This window comes from Caloenas nicobarica, chromosome 1, assembly GCF_036013445.1.
Source record: "Caloenas nicobarica isolate bCalNic1 chromosome 1, bCalNic1.hap1, whole genome shotgun sequence".
NCBI classification, from domain to species: Eukaryota; Metazoa; Chordata; class Aves; order Columbiformes; family Columbidae; genus Caloenas; species Caloenas nicobarica.
In genome coordinates this window covers 78,941,091-78,963,917 of record NC_088245.1, presented here as the reverse complement: position 1 = coordinate 78,963,917, position 22,827 = coordinate 78,941,091, and the positions used below count along the sequence as shown (strand labels likewise).

The 22,827-nt window shown below is 44.0% G+C and overlaps 2 protein-coding genes across 13 annotated transcripts in view; both read left to right on the top strand.

The window, feature by feature from the left end:
* ABCC9 (ATP binding cassette subfamily C member 9) overlaps window positions 1–2,067 on the top strand; it is a 76,011-nt gene extending 73,944 nt beyond the window's left edge. For 5 of the 7 annotated variants that reach the window (XM_065627040.1, XM_065627034.1, XM_065627036.1 and 2 more), the window contains one exon: window positions 368–456. Coding sequence is in view for 2 of the 7 variants with exons in the window: in XM_065627041.1 (XP_065483113.1) it covers window positions 368–505 (138 nt within the window). In the remaining 5 variants the exon portion in view is untranslated. Of the gene's footprint in view, window positions 1–367 lie in introns of all 7 variants that reach the window. The other 2 variants (XM_065627041.1, XM_065627039.1) reach the window with 1 other exon arrangement.
* An 11,128-nt stretch (window positions 2,068–13,195) lies between these two features.
* Window positions 13,196–21,926, top strand: KCNJ8 (potassium inwardly rectifying channel subfamily J member 8). 6 transcript variants are annotated; one of them, XM_065648686.1, is made up of 3 exons: window positions 13,196–13,250; window positions 15,120–15,566; window positions 19,741–21,926. In XM_065648686.1, exons 2-3 carry the CDS (start codon window positions 15,202–15,204, stop codon window positions 20,639–20,641), a joined length of 1,266 nt encoding a protein of 421 aa, XP_065504758.1. In that variant the 5' UTR covers window positions 13,196–13,250; window positions 15,120–15,201; the 3' UTR covers window positions 20,642–21,926. The 6 variants fall into 6 exon arrangements, with proteins under 6 accessions (XP_065504758.1, XP_065504749.1, XP_065504731.1 ...); XM_065648677.1 differs by lacking the exon at window positions 13,196–13,250 and adding an exon at window positions 14,381–14,469; XM_065648659.1 differs by lacking the exon at window positions 13,196–13,250 and adding an exon at window positions 14,382–14,473.
* The last annotated feature ends 901 nt before the right edge of the window (window positions 21,927–22,827 follow it).

Here is a 22,827-nt window from a genome sequence, read left to right as displayed (position 1 = left end):
GCAGAGCAGGACGCTAAGCCACTTGACGGCCGAGGCATACCCGGGATATTTCTCTCCCATACTTCCTAAAGGGGAAGATACATTTCAGTGGTGCCGTCGGATTTATTCCAACAGCTGTGCTGCCCATAATGGCAATTAGCAGACCGAAAATGAAGTACATGCTGAAGTATTTTCAGGCTTGATGCCAGAAGCTGTAAAGTAATTGGAGGTCTCTTCAGATTAAAGATCTAGTACAAGGAACTACTCCAAATACCACTGTAAACAAGGATAGCCTTTCACCATATTGGTATGCCTTGGCTAGTCCCATTAATGAACTGCAGTGAGAATGATCATAATGAAAACTTCTGTGTGCTTTTCTTTACGGCAGCATCGGGTTCACACCATCCTAACTGCAGACCTGGTCATCGTCATGAAGCGAGGGAACATTTTAGAATATGATACACCTGAGAACCTGCTTTCTCAAGAAGACGGCATCTTTGCTTCTTTTGTCCGGGCTGACATGTGAAGAATCACATGATGCATTTTAATAGCTTATTTTTAAACAAATGAAATGCAAATATTTTCTATTCAATGTAACATCACTTTTATCTTTTTATAAGAGCTTCTTTCTTCACACGTCCATCTTCCAAAATAATAAAAACTATTGCAATACATGTATGCCTCAAAGCAATAAAAATGTCACTTCATTCAAAAGCTATTAAACTTCACACACACACACACATGCACACAGAGGCAGCAGAAGTTTTTATTTCCTGGGAATTTGGCATTTTCCTTAGACTTTTAATGACTTTATTTTCTTTTATAGAGAGCAAAAGAATGCACTGCTCTTATAAACTGCATATGCTGTACTGGAACTAGCAGTCAAACCATGCAGTTTGTCAAGGAAATGAGAGATCCCCAGAAGTATTGTGTCCCCAGAGCAGGAGGAAAAAAAAAAAATCCAATCCTGTAACACTTGGGGCAATCCACTGCATTCCAAAGGCACAAACTTTGCTCTTCAAGTTATAGTGGAGGAGCAGTGAATGAGGGAAAAGAATTTCATCAGATATAAGGAAATTCTTCCTGTCCCTCACTTTAGTTCACACACGATAGTTGTCCCAGTACTATTTTTCAGTGCAATGATGTCTTATACCTACAGTCAGTTCCTAAATCCATATTTGTTCTGCCGACTTTCTTCAAAGATGCAAATCTCACCATATAATTATGCATACTTTGATAAGCATATAGAGGAATTTTGTACAGCATCTTAAGACTTTGTATTAAAAATAATCTGAATTTATAAACTTGATATTAGCCAATCTTTTAAACATGCCCACTAAAATATTCTACTTAAAATGGCACGTACTTAGCCAACCACTAGTTGTCTTGTATGTCTTTAGTCCTTCACATAATTTTTTTACCCTGGGACAATCTTTTGTTTCCTTTACACATTTCTAGAGTACCTCTAAATCAGATTTAGTCCAAGAAGGTATGATTTTCATATTATTTCTGTATCTTCAAGAACTTAGGTGTATTTAGATACATATTTACGTCATAGAGCTTTGAAAAGGTTGCCTGCACTTGACTAATGGATATGACTAGATTCTGAACTGTGACAACTGCACAATGGGCAGTAAACCTCCAGAAAGAGTTTCATGGGCATATTTTCAAAGGCAGAGCTTGAGACATCAGATTCACTAGTAGTATTCAATGTGATTCTTATTCATTTGTTGTTCTAAGGTTTAGGAAGAACACGATGTGCACTTAAGCCTATTTCTAGTATAATGAAAAGAACATAAGTGACAGTACTTAGCAACAAAAAAAGCTATGGATTTTGGGGAAGTCATAGGACAGTGGTTTATCTTTTCTTTTTCTTTTTTTTTTTTGCCACCTTAATCATTGGAAATAAAAGCTCTGTGACACAACTAAACAAAAAACTCAGTCTTGAACACTTTATGAGGGGAAGTACCTCTGTGATTTCCCTGTCTACTGCTGTGAAAAGTTTTTGCTCTTTTCTGGATTAATTCCTTGTGTTGAACTTTGTCATACAAAGAAAATAAAAAAATAAAGCAGATGTTTACAGCGGAAGCACAAGTTGTCACATAGATTTCGGAGCTAAAAGGCCAAAATCACTCTTGATTTAATTTCATTGTCTTTAGTGAAAAGCAAATTGGATTTATTGCTGTTAGACTCAGTCAGTATGAAGATGAAGTATGAATAACAACTTTCTTTATCTGCGTATCTTTTATGATGATGTAATCCTGATTTATTTTAAGTGGTGCTAAGTAGTTCGGCAAGATCCTGGTTCCCACTACATTAAATGGCTGCTGTAGGCCTGGGATTGTGTCAGGTGTTTTGTAATACTTAAGAGGGGCCAATAATTAGGTCCTCTTTCCTCTTATACTTGTCCCTTACAGGAGTAAGAAGCACCTTTGCTCCACCATCCTTCCAGAGCTATAGAACTTAGCACTGCTGTTGAAACAAATAGAAAAGAAAATATCTCAGGGGCTGAAAAAAGAACTCAGAAAAATGCTTCGTTAATTTTTTTGTTGGTGTGCAGGAATATTTGCCCTAGTATTACATCAAAATTGCTTATTCAAAGTGCTTGATGATGGTAATAGCATATCCCACAGCTGTCTAGCAGGTTTAAAAGCATAATTTGATTCCTGAAACAATCCTATTCAACATACACAAATCCCAAGAGAGACAGCAAACATAAACCAACTGCTGCAGATGTACCAGATCTCCCCACATTACAGACACTCTGCATATGATGTTATGTACTCACCAAGGGCTTAGGCTGAACTTTGCTTTTTTGTGTTTTCCTCTAATGGAGGAGGCTGTTCCCAACAATCACACAGCTGTCTTGTTACTAGGAAAGGTGAGAAGTCTTTGAAACAAATTTATCTTAATTTCATATAAATGTGTCCCCTTTGGGAGCAGTCTCTTTAGGCTGTGGCTGAAACATGGTAAAGGAAACATGTCTGGAAATTTTGCTTCTTCAACTCGTTACACTGCCTCTTCTGTCAGTCAGCCCCTATTCTCTTGCCACAGCCTCCTTGCTTTATTTTTTTCTTCACCACCTCCTTGTATCGTTCCCTCTTTGAGTCTCCTGCTCATATCCCTGAATACTCCTTATTCTCCCTGTGGCCTCCCACTCTTTCCTGATTTAGCTCCATACCCTCTGCTCCATTTCCTCTCTGACACAGCTCTGCACTCGCTCTCCTTTGCCGCTGGCTTTCTCTGTCTTTCTGTCGTAACACCCTTTCTCTTTGTGGGACACTTAGTCTAGTGTCATCATGTTTTGGGGTTGGCTTTTTTTTTTCCCCCCAAGCATTAAACTAAGCAAGCTTTCTTTTTTGTGTTATTATGCTCTAGAACTCTTAGGTTCTTCCTTTTACAAAGGAGCTTTGAATGCCAGCACTGGCCTTGTGTACATTTCTTTTAACTATGGACAGTGGAAAATAATCTCTATGAGAGATCCTAAATTATGTTTCTCATCTCATCTGCATTTCTTTTTCTGTTAATTGTTTCTGCGACAGAAGAAGCAAAATAGGAGTAAGATCCCTTGTTGCCGATCATAAAAACCTGGAATCACAGAACGGTTTGGGTTGGAAAGGACCTTAAAGATCATCCAGTTCCACCCCCCTGCCATGGGCAGGGACACCTTCCACTAGACCAGGTTGCTCAAAGCCCCATCCAGCCTGGCCTTGAACACTTCCAGGGATGGGGCACCCACAGCTTCTCTGGGCAGCCTGTGCCAGTGCCTCACCACTCCCACAGCAAAGAATTTCTTTCTATAATGATATCTAATCTAAATCTACCCGCTTCAGTCTAAAACTGTTACCCCTCGTACTATCACTCCACTCCCTGATAAAGAGTCCCTCCCCATCTTTCCTGCAGGCCCCCTTTAAGTTACTGAAACTGCTCGTGGAGCCACAACAGTGTTTCTCGACCATTGTCTTGCAGCCAGTGGGTTATCTTTCCCACCCCTTGAGCTAGGCCTAATGGCTGGTATGGATGAAACTGCTCCCTTGCTGTATGTGGCCTTTCATTAAACTCCTAACAGCTAGCTGCTCATTACTGCTGCTTCTAAACTAGAAATATCCCATACAGCCTTTGTGTTTATTACCAAGCCAAAACTGAATTGTGCTGGGAAACACACTGTAGGGGTTTTAAGTACAACTTGAAGCAGGTCCACAAGCCTCTGCCATAAGCGACACTGTTGACAGGTAGCAAGGGGAAGTTTTTCCTTCTCAAGATCAAGTGCTTAATGCAGATCTCTCCATCTATTCGCTTTGCTAGGGATCTGCATCAGCACAGTGGACGCTGGGATTCATATAAGTTGAATTATTTTGGTGATGTTTTCCAGACAATCACAGATTGAAAGATGATGAGAATCTCCTCAAGAATAGCTTTGCCTGAAGCACTTTTGTTCTGCTTCAGGGATTTTGGGAGCATGAGAATTATTTGGACTTGACATTTCAAACAATACAGCTAGCAAATAAGAAACTTGCCTTTTTTTTCAGGAAATAAATCAAGTCAGTGGCTGTGAGGCCTCCTAATTCTGAGCTGAGTTTGTTGCTGATTTTTTGTAACTTCAGACTTGGTTTAGATTAATATTGCATGTTATTTCAAAGAGTCTCATAACTAACTGTTCATACTCCCTTTTCTTTGTTAAGAAGACCTCTTAAAACCATCAGCATAAGTTTTCTATTTGATATACAATATGTTGCCTGTATGTGTGTTTGCTTATACACAAAAACCTACATGTGATCTTTTATTCTAAAGAAGTGTATGCTGTAAGCAACTCAAGGTTCATTTCCTTTCTGTTCAGAAGAAAGCTTTCTAAGAACAAAAGTATACTTTTTTGAATGCCAGGCAAAGATCCACATCACATCACTCAATGGGTTGATTCGCCTACTGGAGGTGCCTGTTTCTCACCCACGTCTGCAGAAGGACTCCAGGCAATGAGCTTGAACTAGATGTCTGCCTTTTTGATGGCTAGCTTCATAGCCTCAGTGAGCCTTGGAGAGGAAGAGATAGACAATCAGTGGGATTTTTAGTCATGTATAAACTGAAGAGGATGCACTGACCCACCGGCAATTCCGGCACGCCAGGAAACTTCGCCATAGAAGTTTGGGATGGCTCTGATAAGCCAGGAGCATAAGCAAAGCAAAGTCTGCAGGGAGAGATCATTGCTTTGTTAGGCAAACTGATAGGGAAAAGAGGTATCTCAAGTGTTTGCAAGCTCCAGCTTCATTGCACACCTGAAAAAGCACTTTATTTGCAAGAGCATGCCTGCTTTTCCCAACGGTATCATTCAGCTGAAAGAATATATTATCAAAAGCTTCTCATGCACTTGGATGAGCCCCTTTTAGATTAGTGTAAACTAGCAGAACACCTCTGCTCTAAATTAATGCACCTTCACTGAATTCAATTAATACCAATATGAATATGGCCCAAAGGATTTGGCATCTCATAATATGTAAAGCCTCTGTCGGCAAAAAGCAGTTGTAATTGAATTATGTTTTCTTAATACACATGGCATCAATTTTGTAATGTGGTCAAGTAGGTCTCTTTAAACTGCTTATACAATACATTGTTTGATATAATTAATTGTGTTCTTTTTGCTTCCTAAAGCAATGGACTCTCATGCTTTGTTGTGCAAAGATGCCAATACATTCACATACCATTCTGCTAACGTGCCATGAGAAGCTGAAGGAAAGATCACACATACATTTTACATATTTTATCACAAATGGAGATATAATGTATTTGAGGCAAAGAGCTACCTTTATTAGAAAGATGTGGACAAGAGCCATGTTTTCGTTATGTTTCCTTTATCTAGTGGCAAAAGTTGGAGTGTGTTTCCAGTGCAAGCACTATGGCCTAGCGTCCCCACTGTGATACTGCCAATAAAAATATGTTCTAAAATACCTAGTGAAATCACACTGCTACTTGTTAAAATATCTCTGGAGTAATGACTCTCCCATAAAATGTATTTAAAAGCAAAAACTAATTCAGTTCATTTACTATTTTATATCCTCAAGTAGTATCTTTCGAAAGAGGAATTTAGAACCAAAATATGTTATGTAAATTCTCTGGTATGAATTCAATGACGGCATGTAAAGAGCCTTTTAGTTCCTTTGGAAATAAATCCTTTCAAAGGCAAAACTAAGAGAGTACTAAAAAAAGTCTGAAAACAAAACTGTAAATCAAATTCCTCATTGCCATGCAAACATCCCAATCATTTCCACATTAGTTTTTTACTGCTCTGGTTTTTCTCCACCAGAACTGACCTCTGTGTGGAATTATGGGGAAAGATTATCAGTTTTTTAATTATCAAAAAAATTGTTATAAGGAAGAAGTTCTCAGACCCTTACAAATTAGCAATGTGCTAATGCTGTTTTGGCAGGACGGCTTAGAATATTGGCTTGTATGAAGCCGTGGAGTTCAGAGAAATCTCCAAATGTAATCCTTCAAGAGAAGAGATTTTTAGAAAAGTCTTAATCTATTTACTACATAATTATTATTAATTATTCACTATCGACAGCATCTGTCTGCTGCTAGACACTGCCCATGCAAACATAACAGACATTCCTGGCAGGAGCTGTTTATTTCTCTAATATAATAAGCCCCATTCTGAAGAGACTATAAACAAGAAGTCATTAAAAAAAAAGAGCTATTAATAATAATTAGCTTCTGTTTGTTGTATTGACATTTATCATGTGCAAGATGCATTCTTTCATTTTCATTGAACATAGAGATTTTCTTCCTATGAATTACTATAAAATAATGCAGCATTCAGCTCACATTACCATGCTGCACATTTCACTGCCCAATGCATTCATTCCCATGTATGTATATTAGTCATTTTTTTAATATAAATACATCACATGGTTATACATCCTTTAGATGAAAAGTGTAAATAAGTCATGAACAGTGCCAGCTAGTACTGCCTGTAAGAATGTCTCATTTCTTAACTCTCCCTTTAATTTACTTCAGGGTTTTCTGGCTGTACCAGCTTACATCCATAAATATCACTTAAACATCCAGTAAAATATTTAACCATGTAACTAAGGAACTAATGCAGCTTAGTGTAAATGACATGGTCCAGAACCACCACCCTTCAGTATCACAGTTACAGATGCCCCAAAGCAGCATATTCCTTGAAAAGCAGAAAGTTATAGATTCATGTTCAAGGATTATATGTGTTTTTATCATACTAGCTAGATTAGGCCCTTACTCTTTCAGCAATACCAACTATGAACTTTAGAGCTCTCTATCAAAGGCAGGAATCTGAGGTTCTATGAGGCTCTGTGTACCGCAGATTTTCATGGCTGAATCATCTGGGTTTGGAGCCACCCACTTCTCCAGGTCCCACCGCAGCATCCAAGAGCAGAGAGATCAGAGTTGCCAGTTATTCTGTGACATGATCTTCAAATGAGAGACGGCATCTATCTTAGACCAATGGCATAATCTTAATTTAACCCTCACTCTGCAGCCAGCAGAGATAGCTGGTATATCAATCACTTATAGGCAAGGGGACCCAGAAACACAAATATGGAAATACAGAAAAATTCCATTTCACAAATCTGAAGAAAAAGCTCCTTCAGCTGGTGATAACACTAAGCCAGCTCCAGGCTTCTCAGAAGAGGAGACAAAATGGTGTTATGCTACTCTGAGGCTGAAGCCAGCCAGAAGCCTTCTGGCTCCTGCTACTCAAGAGGAATAAGCACAGTTTGGACAAGGAGATGGAATGAAAAATCCTTGATACTTGACTTTGTTGCTCCAGATACCACCAGAGGAAAAGGAGAAGAGAAACAACAGCTATTGTTTGTTCCAGCAGTCCCATCTACTCTCTCTTAGCTTCTGGGTTTTTGCTGCCTCCAGCACTTTGCCTGCTGAGGCAGCCTTACTTGTTTCTAGAGCAAACTCTTAGGGTCCACCTACATTGCTAAATGAAATGGGAAAAGTGCCGCAGCCCACCTGTGAGAGCATCTGTGTGCCTAAAACCACAGGTATCCCAAAACAAGGTTGTCTCATCCATCCCGTGCATTTAGAGCAGTCTCTGGGTCATGCTTGGGGCATCCCACATCCAAGCTGTGCCTGCATACCAGCTGGGAGGGTGCCACCTGACACAAGTCAAAACCTTGCCATGAATTGCAGAAGCAACATGGCAGTGGAAGATGTTTAAAAAAAATTCAGGTGTTAGACACTTTGAGACACCATTTAGTGAGGAAATCCCTGCCCCACAAGACTTAAAATCCAAATGTTGTGTGTAAATCTGAGATGAGACTGAGCAGAGGGAAGAGGGAAATGATGCCAAGGAAAGCACAGAGCTATGCCTGTCTATTGAGGAGCAGGTTAGCAGACATTGCTCTGAGACTCTCTTGAATCTGCAAACAGCTCAGCTCTTTGGAGAGCTCTGCTGTTTTCAGTGTAGTCTGCTACAGGTAGACCTATGGGGAAAAAGGGAGGAGTGCAAGAGGAAGATGCTAAGGAGGCCGAACCCTCATTTGCCTTTTGCTCAATGCACTGGTGATAAGAAGGACAGCACCGAAGCTTCCCAATAGCTCTTCCACCGCAGCTGCGGGGAGCCACTTTGGCACTGGTCAGCAGGTTAGGAGCTCGTAGGAAGTCCTCCTACACTATGGTTTGTCCTGTGAATGAACTTAAGCCATTTGATGCTTCCATACAATGACTGATCACAATGGTTTAGCAAAGAGTGGGAAGAGAAGCACCCACATCTCCACCAGCTAGAGTTTGCACCTCTACTCAGCCTATTCAGGGGCTGGTCTGGCCTGTAAACTCAGGAATGGGAATCATCACAGGCAGATGGATCAGCAACCAGTTTTTCCATAGGAAAAAAGTCATCAAGGAAATAGCCAGTGAGGCAGAGGGGAGAAGCACCTAAGGGAAAGAACGCTTCAGTTAACTAATTAACAACATGACTAAAGACTTATTCTAACCATGTTCAACCTACCTAGAAATTGATTTACAGCCTTTCCATAAATTATATGACAGGTAGACACACAAAAAAATCCCAAACTGCTATCTTTTCAGAGCCTCAGAAGAAATCTCTATTCCAGGAAATGGCATGTAATGTGACAAAATCACGTCAGGGCATCAGGTATAGGAAAAAAGCTGCACCACTGTGACCATTGCCATCTCACCCTGTACCAGAGAATGACTTGGGTGAGTCCCAGATGGGACAGTGCAGTATGTCTGTACTTTCAGCTAAAGGCTTAAACCAAAGTATGTGTGACCTAATACCTGCTGTGAACTGAAAAATGAGAGGATTATCTAGCTTTGCTGATCAGAGATATCAAGACCTAGAAGGTGGACTGTGTAAAAGCAGTGACAGCATTCCTGATACGGAGGTGTTGTGGCAGGCTGAGCTCCTGTAGCATTGAGGCTCAGCAAAGTGCAGTCTTTGGTTTTCAGCCTGCACTATAAACAAGAGATCCGTGAAGAAACAAACACACAGCTAAAATTAAAGGCAAAGATATGGAGATCGATAAGTAGTGTGGGCCTGCAAGAATTTTTTTCTGGGTTTTGTGCAAAGATTTAGTATGATGTGGTGGTCTCTAGATAGAAACTAAGCTAGGGCTTATGGCAGAGACTGAGTATAAGGTATATCCTGGAACACAAGACATTTATTCCAACTAGCTCTTTCTTGGCTCATGTATGTCCCTGGAGCAGAGGTGGAGTTAGGGAAATAGAGGCTAAAAGATGTTGGATTTCATAAATCAGATGACTGAAGAAATAATGTAATCTGGGTGTGATAATCTTTCTTCTCCTCTCCTCCCTTCTCTTCCTATACTGCTGACTGTGCAGAGGGCCAGGGGCTGCAGCCCCAGTCCAAAACAGTTCCTTGCTTGCTCTCTCATCCTAGAGGACAGAATGCGTTTCTCTAAGACCATGCCCCCTCTCACCGACACATGCTGTGGCCCACACACTGACCATCTGCAGAGCCAAGCGTGCCCTCAGAAGACGACAGCACTTCTTAGAAGAGGCCACAGGAGCCAGTGGAGTGTTTGCGGCTTTGCAAGCAGCATCGGGGACCCAGCTCTGGGCAAGTGTGGCTGGAGCACCACCAAGTCCATGGAGCCAGCTGCAGGCAAAGGTAGTCTGGAGTCAGCCTAATTCTGTTGCATCTATAGCAGGAGTGTCAAACTCATTTTTGCCGTGGGTCGCACAGTACTAAAATTACATTCGGCCCTTTGAAGGCAACTGCGAGGCTGATGTGGCCTCCGGTGAACATGAGTTGACACCCCTGCTCTATAGCAAGCTCAGACCTGCTTGAGGAGCTGAGAGGGATACAGCTGCTTCTAGTTAAGACAGTTCACCCAAGATGGTGTGGCTCTCTCTTTTATCCCCATGCTACACAGGGAGCAGATACAAAGGCAGGGGATACGTCTCCCATGGCCAGCAGTGCTGTGTAAGCCAAGCCAGCCCATCAACTCACTGGGCTGCAGAACCTAAACCACAACATAACACCCCATCAGCTACCTGGTGACTGCATGCAGGGAGAGGGAAAATACTGAACTCCCAGTGACAAATGCACCAGACCCTGTTTGTTGGCACTAGAAACAGCATAACAGAGATATACAGTACAGCCAACATATTGCTAGTTTGCAGGGGCTCAATAGCCTGCACCCTGTAGCCTGACATAGACAGAGAAGTCAGAGTAGCAGATTTGGTCGAACAAGGCAGATGTATCACTTCCAAACCAGATAGCTCTAATGGGAAACAACCCTTCTGTCAGCAAAACCACAGAATATCTACAAACTTCACTATGCAACTCAGTAATATATAACATAGGGGCACTAGTTACATGTATTTTGACGATAAAAACTATTTTTGTCCTGCTGCTCTTGCATGAAACAGGGCAGGGGATGGGAAAGACGGTTCAGGGTAACAGATGCCGTTAGTTGGCAGTTTCTCCTTTCATGTTTGATGGATCTGCTGCCAGTTCATCTGGGGAAGAGTTCATCTGTGCTGTCTGAATATGTCTTATCAGCTTTGTGTCTTAGTGGAAGCCTTGTGCTGAGTGCATGACATCTCTGGACGCCTGCGAAGTCATCCTATCTCTAAACTAAGATTAGAATTTCAAACAAAACTTATTACAAAGCAGGATTTTCTGGAAGAGATGGACACAGCTATAATGTGGAAATTTCAGATTCATGGCTAAGCACATTAATTCTTTTTTAGGTAGGCATAATTGTAAAGTGATATTTACCATAGTATCAGTAACTCTTGTGGGTGAAGGGGAAATGAAACAGCAGGAAGGGAGATGCGTTACAGGCCGTAATAAAACTAGACCCAAATCTGCTATCAGTTCTGATCATTTTTTGCCTGAAAAGGCTGTGTTCACAGCACTCAGACACTATGTTCCTTACAAAAAGTGTTAGGAGACATTTTGGGAGATTTTCCGAGCTATTACTTAAATATCAGACTTAAATGTGTATGTGGCAATCAAGCAAGTATTTAAAAGGGCAAAGGGGAACATTTTTAGTAGCTGTCACTCTCCAGAGCATATTCATACACTGTAACTCAGGGAAGGGACGCTGTGCTTGAAATCATGTCTCATAATGTTTAATCGGGAAGAGGGAATAGTTCTGGTGCTCCTGATCTTCACATCCCAGCGGTCATGGCCCAGCAGTCTTCCTTGAAAATGATCTTAAGTTTGAGAGGAGGAAGATGTTCCACTGTGGATTTCAACGATAACTTCAGAGGAAACTGTGCAATTGGGCATGACATGAGTGAATTGGTGTCAGAAGCAAAACAAGATAATTCAAAGATCTTATGAAAAAGCGTGGGGGGAGGAGGGGGCGAGAGGGAGGGATTCCATGCAGCTACCAGACATTTCTTTATTTTTTTGAACTTCAGCTAGCAGTCATACTGAGGAACATCAATCATGTTTCTAGCCATAGCATGGAATAAATACTTCATAGGAGCTAAAAGAGAGAAAGGAGGAGAAAATGAAGAAAAAGAAACAGGATAAGAACAAGGAGAAGGAAACAGAAGAAAAGAACAGCAACTTTTTTACATGTGCATTAAATCAGTTATTTTATATAGTGGCACCCAAGTGAGATCTGCTTTTGGAGGCTACATCAGACGAGGCAGCCCTGCAAGACCAGGCTCTGCCACCCCATTTGTAGCAGGAGAACATCCCGAGTTCTCCATGCCCAGTCCATGAAGTGTCATAGTCAGCACCAGCAACGCTGATCCTGCAGATACCCACCCAAGTGACTTTATGTATGTTACTCAGACTCTGGTTAGAATCTAAAGGTAATTGGTTTAGATCCTGACTTTTCAGGCTGGAGCTGGTCATCTGCCTGAAGTTAATTTCATACACAAATGTTTAGCTAATTGCCTAATATGACTGGGGCTTTGAGTCTGTCTCTTTTCTGACTACTGGATATCTGGTATTAGAAAAGGATAGTGCCAGAAAAATTTCCAGGAACCACTCATCTTTTAAAAGTTGAGCAAGTGTATATGTTCAACAGTGTGGATATCTTCAAGATGAGGGCTACACTGCCCGTCAAATGCACCTTCTCAATTTTTCCAAGCCTGAATACACTCAAAACCTTCCTGATCACAGTAAGCCTGTCAGGTGTTTCTTTCTTTCTCTAGTTTACAGAGAGAAGGTATTTTGTTCTGTGTAAATTTTATATCATATAGATCATTCACTTGAGTGATACACAGAAAAGTTTAGAAACCTCCTTACTGTACACACACACATTCTTTGGACATGTGGGAGTTAATCTGACACAACAAAATCTCTGCACTTTCCTTCATTAAAATCTAAATTTAGATATTTTCATAAAGCTGATGTACTGTTTATTCTTCCAACTAAAAACCCTAAGACTTTGGAAAAAAAGATGCAATTTCCAAGAATGTAAGTTTCCATTAAACACAAGAGCCAAAACTGTAAATCTCGACCTGTGGGAAAAAGAACAAACTTCTGCGATTTCACTGTTTGGTTTTGGACATTGTGTGTAATTTCTCCTAGACCCATCTCATATACAAATACCCATCTGCCAATGTCCATTACACCAGCTGAACATTATAACAGGCCTGACTCTGTGCCCAATAAGAGTTGTGAACCATAAAAAGGAATGTCTTTTTCCTTTTCTTACAGAAACAGGTAATTAAGTTTGTCAAAAGTGGCAAAGGCCATGAGATTCTGGCTTGGGTCCTCCCAACACGTACGCACATGCTTTGCTTTCTGCCTGCAAGCTGTCTCAGCGAGACTCGAGGTAAGATAAAATTTAAAAGGCACAACTCTGGGCTTACCAGAAGAAGCAAGTGTGCTGCTGCCTTGCTGCAGCCAGAGGGTGGCTTTACGTACCCAGGCAGAGCCAGCTCCCTAGAGAAAAGGCACAAGCAGCCAGTGTAAGCACCTTGCTCCTCTGTTAAATTTCACAGGATCATAGAATAGTTTGGATTAGAGGGCACCTTCAAAAGTCATCAAGTCCATCCCCCCTGCCATGAGCAGGGGCATCTTCAACTAGATCAGGTTGCTCAGAGCCCCGTCCAGCCTGGCCTGGAATGTCTCCAGGGATGGGGCATCTACCATCTCTCTGGGCAACGTGCCAGTGTTTCACCACCCTCAGTGTAAATAATTTCTTCCTCATGTTTAGCCTGAATATCCCCTCCTTTATTTTAAAACTGTTACCCTTTGTCCTGTCGTAACAGACCCTGCTAAAAAGTCTGTCCCCGTCTTTCTTACAGGCCCCTTTTAAGTACTGAAAGGCCACAATGAGGTCTCGCCGGAGCCTTCTCTTCTCCAGGCCGAACAACCCCAGCTCTCTCAGCCTGTCCTCACAGCAGAGCTGTTCCAGCCCTCTGGTCATTTGGTGGCCTCCTCCGCCCCCTCTCCAACAGGTCCATGTCTTTCCTGCACTGAGGGCTCCAGAGCTGGGTGCAGGACTCCAGGTGGGGTCTCACCAGAGCAGAGCAGAGGGGCAGAATCACCTCCCTCGACCTGCTGGCCACGATCCTTTTGCTGCAGCCCAAGATACAATTGGCCTTCTGGGCTGCGGGCGCACATTGCCGGCTCACGTCCGGACCCAACCTAAACCGCCCATCACCCGACCTGCCGCAGGTACCGCTGCCCGCACGGAAAGCGCCTACAAGTGTGTCTGCGCCCCGCACCGCATCCAGCCCCGCCGGGCAGCCCTGCCCGCTGTTCCCCTCAGCCGCCCGCCGCTCAGACCCATCCCGGCCCGGCCCGGCCCTGCGCTGCGGGGCCGAACCGGCTCGGCCCCCCCCGGCCGCTCCGCCCGCCTCCCTCCGCCCGTCCCCGCCCCGCCGCGCACCGCCCCGCCAGGCTGTGGTAAGAGGCGGCGGCGCGGGGGGTTGAGTTCCGTGCCGGGGCGGTGGGGTCCCTGGGAAACGGCGGGGGGTCAGGCAGCCCCTGCCCTCCCCCGGTGGGACGGGCCAGCCGGAGGGGAGCTGCGGCGAGCCGGGTTTTCCGTAGGTTTGTTCTGTCACACGTCTAGGGGACAAAGTTTGGGAATAAAGGGAGGGTTTACCCGCCTAATCCCGGGAAGGAAGGAGAGCTGCGGAGGGGAAATGCCACCGCCTGATCCGTGGAGTCCCGTTCCCTGCCTCCCGCGCCCCCGGCTCAGTTCTTTCTTGTGATGCTCTCGGGAGACCGGATAGGGGCTCCTGGCTGCACTGGGCGCCTATAGCCACGAGAAATGAGTCTCCACCGTCTCTCGGCAGACTAAACTTGGTTCAAACCAGAGAAGTCTGATTCTTCAAGTCCTGCAGGATGCTCCGTGTTGTGGTACCCACCTTGGCATGGCTATCTTCTGAAGAAACAGCCTGAGCAACCAACCTGTCGTATGTCATGTTACTTTACATCAAGTTCGCAAGACTGTTCCGCAGCCTCCCTACCTGCAAGGAGTGTCAAAGTAGCATCTTCCGTTCCTGTTACAAGCTGATGCCAATTGCTCATATAAAAATGATGGTCTGAAAGAGGAAGGGCACTGTAGAATAAGTAGTCACATTTAATAAGCAGTGACATTTAATATAATGGTTGGTGGTGTGAGGGTACCTAATTGGGGCTTCTTGCTGTGGTGCATCAGTGACGGATTTGATCAGGTTCTCTCTTTTTGCAGGGTAGAGTGAGCTCTGCAAAGACGTGCTAGAGGGACCACTCCCCATTTTGCATCTTGCTGAGTGGACTATGGTGGCAGGAAGATGCTGGCTCGGAAGAGTATCATCCCTGAAGAGTATGTGTTGGCACGGATTGCTGCTGAGAACCTGCGCAAGCCACGCATCCGAGACCGGCCACGCAAAGCCCGCTTCATTGCCAAGAACGGGGCATGCAACCTGGCACACAAGAACATCCGCGAGCAGGGGCGATTCCTGCAAGACATTTTCACCACCTTGGTGGACCTGAAGTGGCGTCACACGCTGGTCATCTTTACTATGTCCTTCCTGTGCAGCTGGCTGCTCTTCGCCATGATGTGGTGGCTGGTGGCTTTTGCCCACGGCGACATGGATCCAAGCACAGAAAGCACTACAAACAGCACCAAGTGGACACCATGCGTGACATGTGTCAGGTAAAGTACAGGTAGTGGGATGAAGAAAGGGGAGGGATGGATCTGCCTGCCGTCCTGCTGATGCCTAAATTGCAGCTTTTGGGTTACATTGTATTTGGTTGAGACAGTTGAAAAGTGCAGTGTTTTCCTCTAGATTATGTAAATTGAGCAAGCCTTCCAGGCTTGGAAAATACTGTACTGTAGATTTCTTTGATTCCTTACAGGATCTGAAAGAGAGGGAGACCTGCTGCTTTTCATGTGTCTCCACACTCTGTGGGTAACATACCTTGCCTGTCGAGATAAGAGCCTGCTACAAGAGTGGGTATGTGTTATATGTATTGTAACGTCGTCCACGGCAGCGGGAGCATCCCGAGCATGGTGTGAGCCACTCACCACACTGGTGGAAAGTGGCCACCCCAGGGGTGGTTCATGAGAGGCAGAGTACCAGCCATGGGTGTCAGGTAGGGCTAGTGAGAAAAGTGCCACTTAGGGCAAAACCAGACCTCTTTCAAGATGACTCTCATGAAACAGCTAAATATGGGGTGCTTCAAAATACCTTGGTGAAGCCATAGGCCAGCAGTTCGGCAGAGGAACTGTTTCCATGGTGTGCATGATGTGTCAGGCAGTGAAAAGTTAGGGGACTACTAGGTTAAATGTCACGCGTTGAAGTATTTCACTCTCCATCCCCAAAGCCATGACAATTTTAAAGGCACTGATAAACTTACAGATACATACACAGAATAGAAGTGTGTTTGTTAAGTGGAGGTGGGGGTAAGAAATAAAATCGCCTTGCCATCTCATCAGTAAAATCTCTTTTTATAGCACTAGGTTTTTAAAGAGAAGAATCCTGATTCAGTACAGCCATACTGCCCCAGATCAGCTGCCATCACATATTCTGGTGCTGTGAGGGACTGGGGCTGCAGGGTCTGCTGAGACATCAGAGTAGCCACTTCCCTTTTCTCCTTTCTCCTGTGCACAGGTTTGAGGCATCTCACCAAGTTTGAAGGGACATTGTATCTGGCTCATGAAGGACCAGAGATTTCATGCTCCCTTTGTTTTGATACTTTTTTAAATGAGGTTTTTGCAAGCTAAGGGAAATGGGGATTTTGCCAAGCTAACATTCATTAGGCTGGGGGGTTGGGTTAGGGGACAGGGGAAGGTTGCTGTCTTATTTATTTTCCAATAACTGGCCACAAGCAGTCACCTCTGAAAGGAGGTCGTAGTAAGGTGGATGTCAATCTCATCTCCAAAGTAACGAGCGATAGGAGGAGAGGAAACAGCCTCAAGTTGCACCAGAGGAGATTTAGATTGAATATTAGGACAAACTTCTTCACTGATCGGGTTGTCAGGCGTTGGAACTGGGGCTCTTTAGCCTGGAGGAAAGGAGGCTGAGGGGAGACCTTATCGCTCTCTACAACTATCTGAAAGGAAGTCATATCATGGAGGGTGTTGGTCTCTTCTCCCAGGTAACAAGTGACAGGACAAGGGGAAATGGCCTCAAGTTGTGCCAGGAGAGGTTTAGGTTGGATATAGGAAAAAATTCTTCACGGAAAGGGTTGTCAGGGATTGGAACAGGCTGCCCAGGGAAGTGATTGAGTCACCATCCCTGGAGGAGTTTAAAAGACACGTAGATTTGGTGCTTAGGGTCACAGTTTAGTGGTGGGCTTGGCAGTGCTAGGTTAACGGTTGGATCTGATGATCTTAAAGCTCTTTGGGAACGTAAACAATTCTATGATTCTATGATCCAGCTTGTGCCCACTGGGGTGTCACTCCCGATGTGTCTGGGATTTGTCCAACCAAAATTAGCAAGCAGCTACACGCTGCTGGCTCTTCAGGGTCAGCCGGGGGGGCATCCCTCCGCTTGGTTGGTGGCCCCCTTGGCTTGGCTCATCCCATGGGGCTCCCCACAGGGCTCCTGGACCACCCTGCAGAGCCTGAGCTGGCTGCCCGGGGCTTCATGTCGCTTGGGCAAGGGGGACCTGTGGTCACGGCTCTGCCCCTCGCTCCCTCCCTGTAGGCCTGGCTGTGTCAGGCCCAGGCTGGCAGCTCTTCCAGCATGGCTGCAAACCTCAGCTGCAAGGACAGCCTAGAGGGGTGTGGAAAAGCAGAGCAAATGAGCCAGTGTAACTTTCTGGTTTAGCCCATGACGAAGAACACACATCACTTCCTCGTGCAAGTACCTGGGGTGGTTCAGCCAACAGCCACTCAAAGGTCTATGTCCAAGCCGTGGAAAATCATTTCCCTTCATAGTGAAATACTTCATCTGGTTAAATCTGGCTAGTGCTTTGAACAAAGTCATGACATAGCAATGGGATTGCTGGCATTTTTAAGAATGATGAGCTGTTGCATGTTAAATATACTCAATATTGCAATAATACGTATGCCAAAATAATGGCAAGGATTTTTTAACTTACTTTCATGAGATTTAGGCCCACAGATATTTCAGGAGAGTTTTCTTAGATATATGCCATTACAGATTTACTAGAAACCTGGTTTTGGACATTTTAGCCAGTGCCTAGAACTTGCACAGCACTTTAATTTTTCAAAGTACTGCAGAAATTTCTAAGTCTCGCAGCTCTTGGCCACACAAGCAAACATTATCCAAAGAGGAAAACTGTTACACAGCTCTAAGGGGAAGGACCTGGGAATAGTATGATTTGGAGTTTTTAGCTCGCTTTTCACATGGTCAAAATGCTATACAAACTCACTGCTTCAATTACTTCTACTGTAAAAAGGTGGATTCTCCACAGCGCTTTAAGCTGAACTAAACTGAATTAAGTTTAAACCAGAAGCTTCATTCTGCATGTAACTAAATATTCATGAACATAAGAAATCATTCCATGAATTCTATTAGCTAACTCCTTAGACCCTGGTTTCTTCAGAGTAAACGCAAAAATAAACCCCTCAATACAAGGGAAACTGGCAAAGATTAAAAAAAATAGAAAAGGAAAAAGAAAAAACACACAAGATGATGAAGTTATTTCAAAGATACCTCTGCAGAGACTGGCTGGTTTTTAGAAAGATGAACTTTCTCTTTCTGTAGAAAATTATCCCTGATATTTCCTATGCTATTTTAACGTTTCCTCATGACTCCAGGTTCGCTGAAAATAAAGTTAGGAAAAACAGGAAATACTATTTAAAAGCAGATTAATTGAAAAGCAAACCAAAACCAATGAATGGTATAGAACTGTCTTCATTGGCAGGACGTATTTTCCATAGGTAAAGCCATGTTGAGCATGGCGATGTTTCAAATGTTGGTGGATTAACTGATTTTAGACATAAGAGACTTTGGTGAAAGATGTATCTGGTTATAAAAGGAAAATAAAGACCCTGGTATATACAGGGGATATTGCATTGTGGAGTACTGTAAATAATGTATTTTGGAAAGTTTGTGGACAGCATCCTCTGATGTCCAGCACAATAGCATATTAAGGATGTTTAACTTAACCCATACTTAACCCACTCCTGTGTTGAAATTTTCCAGCTAGTCTTGCCATGGCAGTGAGCTAAGCCCAGACCCTGGGTCTCAGCATTGTCCTCCTGCCGGGATGTGCAGAGGGGACTGTGGAGGCCACTGCCCTCCCTCTGCAGCCCAATCCTGCGGGCTCAGTCACAAGGTGAGCAAGGGTTTGAGAAGAGTCACGAACCTGGGAATATCCCTTTTCCCTCCAGGAAATCCTGCTAAAAGGGGTCACAACCCAGAGAGGCAGGTAGTATGAGTGAAATGCTGCAGTATTCCCAGTTTCCTTTCGCTGCTTAGGCTGGTGGAAGAGTCTCAGTGTGCCAGCTGATTGCTCGTCTATCATCTCCAAAACCACCACCACTGTCTGCCAAGAGCTTCATGGGATGCAGATGGTGGAAAGCCCAGGTGTTAGAGCACTGTCAACTAACACAGTGGGTGGTATATGTTCACGAGCAGACGATCTAGTGAATATCTCAGGTTCAGCTAGTCTTACAGACAGTCTTTTAGGAGCTCAGGCTCTGAGGTCTTCCCTGTCACCATCAGACACTGCACCCACTACACAAAAACAGAATCACTGAGCACGTAATGGTTTTGCTGGTGTAACAGAAGGCTTGAGTGTACCAGAACTGTACAAATAAGTCCTTAAGTTCGTTTCTTGAAACTATTTGCTAGTAGCTTCTAACTTCATGTTTGATGTCCTTAGAGTTAACTTTGTGCAATCTTCTTCTCCAGGTCTTTCACCTCCGCTTTCCTTTTCTCCATTGAAGTTCAGGTGACCATTGGTTTTGGGGGTAGGATGATGACAGAGGAATGTCCCTTGGCCATAACAGTCTTGATCCTGCAGAACATTGTGGGTCTGATCATCAACGCTGTCATGCTGGGCTGCATATTCATGAAAACAGCGCAAGCCCACAGGCGGGCTGAGACCTTGATTTTCAGCAGGCAGGCAGTCATTGCAGTTCGAAATGGTAAACTTTGCTTCATGTTTCGAGTGGGAGACCTGAGAAAGAGCATGATCATTAGCGCCTCAGTGAGAATCCAGGTTGTGAGGAAGACTACAACCCCTGAAGGAGAAGTCATACCCATTCACCAAGTAGACATCCCTGTGGACAACCCCATTGAAAGCAACAATATTTTCCTTGTGGCTCCCTTAATCATTTGTCACATCATAGACAAGCGGAGTCCTCTTTATGATATCTCTGCTGCTGACCTGGCACTCCAGGACCTAGAGCTCATCGTGATACTTGAAGGAGTCGTAGAAACGACTGGCATCACAACGCAGGCGAGAACCTCCTACATAGCAGAGGAGATCCTGTGGGGTCACCGCTTTGTGCCCATTGTCACCGAAGAGGAAGGCGTGTACTCAGTTGACTACTCCAAGTTTGGCAACACCATCAAAGTGGCGGCGCCACGTTGCAGCGCTCGAGAGCTCGACGAGAAGCCATCTATTCTCATCCAGACCCTGCAGAAAAGCGAGCTGTCCCACCAAAACTCCCTGCGGAAACGCAACTCCATGAGGAGAAACAACTCAATTCGGAGGAGCAACTCCATGCGGAGAACGAATCCATCCCTCATTGTGCCCAAAGTGCAGTTTATCACACCCGAAGGGAGCCAGAGTGCCTCAGAAACGTGATACGCAGCTATTTGCGAGGTTGCTGGGCTTCCAAAGGTGGAGGCACCCGTGGCGTTTTGTTTAAATTTTCTTTCACTTCAGAAAATAAGAACACGATGCAGAAAAGAACTGTACAATAGCTATTTATTCTATTACTTACTGAAAGCACCACCTAATGGCATTAGGAAACACTTTAGCACTTAGTGTATGGATTAATTGAAAATGCACATACACTAAAGAAAACACAGTACGCTAATGTAATATAATATGTATTTATACTTGTCTTAATGGCATGCTAATTTTTAAATCTTATTTTTCCTATTCAGGATCTCTTTCTTATCTTTTTCCCCTGACTGTCACAAAATGTGGGGGTTTTTTTGTGAGTCACCCACCTGCAGGCAGAAGTGAGTGCTTTTCGAAACAGCTGCATACAATAGCTCACACAGATTTTTTGCAGGATATTTGGATATTGATCTTTTGGGGGTGACTTCCTTGTTCTCTTGAAAGGAGTAGCTAAATTCCTCAATGATTTCACTGGAGAAGGACCAGGACACTACCTTCAGTTTTTCAGATCTTTTCTTTCCATTGGTTTATTGCAAAGTCATTTTGAGAGCAAATTCAGGTCAGCTGAAGTGACCTGAACACCCCACAAGAAAACTGGTGCCACTCTGCACAGCACCAGCAGGAGAACCAGCAAAACACCACGGCCTCTTGCAGAGCACTGCTCTTCTTCTTCAGGGTGAGACACTTCACAGCTGGACATTGAGCATCTCTAATATAGCTGTAGCCCAAGCTGAGAAACTCAAGTTCTCCCAGCTGCCACCTGATCATCCATTTCACTGAAACTATTCAGGTTGAAAAAAGCACACATCTCTTTAACATCCTCTTCATATCAGTAGAAGACAAAATCCTGTTTTGTGTTCTCTTAAAGTTTCGTACAATGAAGGCAACAAGTGTACTTCCTTCACTTACAATACTTTTTTGTCGGATTAAGACTGTTCACTTCAGCAGAATGTTACTATTTGCCAGTGGGAATTCATGAATGGGCATGAGAGGGAACTGTGCCAATAATATTAAAGATAGTGTTTTCAAAACTTTCTGAACAATTTCCAGGGGGGATTTGGGTGCTGCTGCTGAGTTACTATTTTTCAGCAGTGTTTCACCAAGTTTTTATATAACATGGCTTTGAGAACTGGTGGTAAGCTGCTTTTCTCTTAAAATTCAAATGGGCATTTGTCAGCTAGAGACTTCCCAAAAATGTCGTCACAAGTTTTTCTACAACAATAAATAAATGTTTGACAACTAATTGTATCACATTCAATAATGCTAAATTGATTCAAGCTTTTTTCCTCTGTGAATAAGAAGTATAATTATGGACAAAATCCAGTTCAAATTTCGTATAGGAGTTGCCTTATTGTGTCTGTGGCTCTGGAGAAGTAATATCCCTGTGCTGATTCTCTGAGCCACTCAACCACTTAAATACTCTTACGATTTTAAATATTTGCTTATTCCTGTCAGGTAAAATAGCCAAAACAATACTAAATTCTCATTCTCTTTGGAAGTCAGTTCATCAGCACTTGTGTGGACAGTTTGCAGGCTTTATGAGGTGTTGGGTGGTGACATGGAGGGGCATTGCTCTGTAGCTGAACATGAGGCAACAGTGTCCCTGGCAGCCAAGAGGGCCACCCGTGTCCTGGGTGCACCCAGCACAGCATGGCCAGCCGGGCAGGGAGGTGACTGTCCCGCTCTGCTCTGCACTGGTGCGGCCTCACCTGGAGCGCTGTGGGCAGTTCTGGGCGCCACAGGATAAAAAGGATATAAAGCTACTGGAGAGTGTCCAAAGGAGGGCTACAAAGTTGGTGAAGGGTTTGGAGAGGAAACCTTATGAGGAGCGGCTAAAGTCACTTGGTTTGTTCAGCCTGGAGAAGAGGAGACTGAGGGGAGACCTCATGGCGGCTACAGCTTCCTCACAAGGGGAGGAGGAGGTGCAGGCGCTGAGCTCTTCTCTCTGGTGACCAGTGACAGAACCCGAGGGAATGGCAGGAAGATGTGCCAGGGGAGGTTTAGGTTGGACATTAGGAGAAGGTTCTTCACGCAGAGGGTGGTGGAGCACTGGAACAGGCTCCCCAGGGAGGTGTCACGGCCCCAAGCCTGACAGTGTTCAAGAAGAGACTGGACAAGGCCCTCAGACACATGGTGTGACCTGT

What these genes read in the sequence shown, in the direction of transcription:
- KCNJ8 (XM_065648686.1), top strand. Translation starts at nt 15,202, where the DNA reads ATGCTGGCTCGGAAGAGTATCATCCCTGAAGAGTATGTGTTGGCACGG. An exon ending in CCATGCGTGACATGTGTCAG is followed by an intron (nt 15,567 to 19,740) that starts GTAAAGTACAGG and finishes CTTCTTCTCCAG; the next exon opens with GTCTTTCACCTCCGCTTTCC.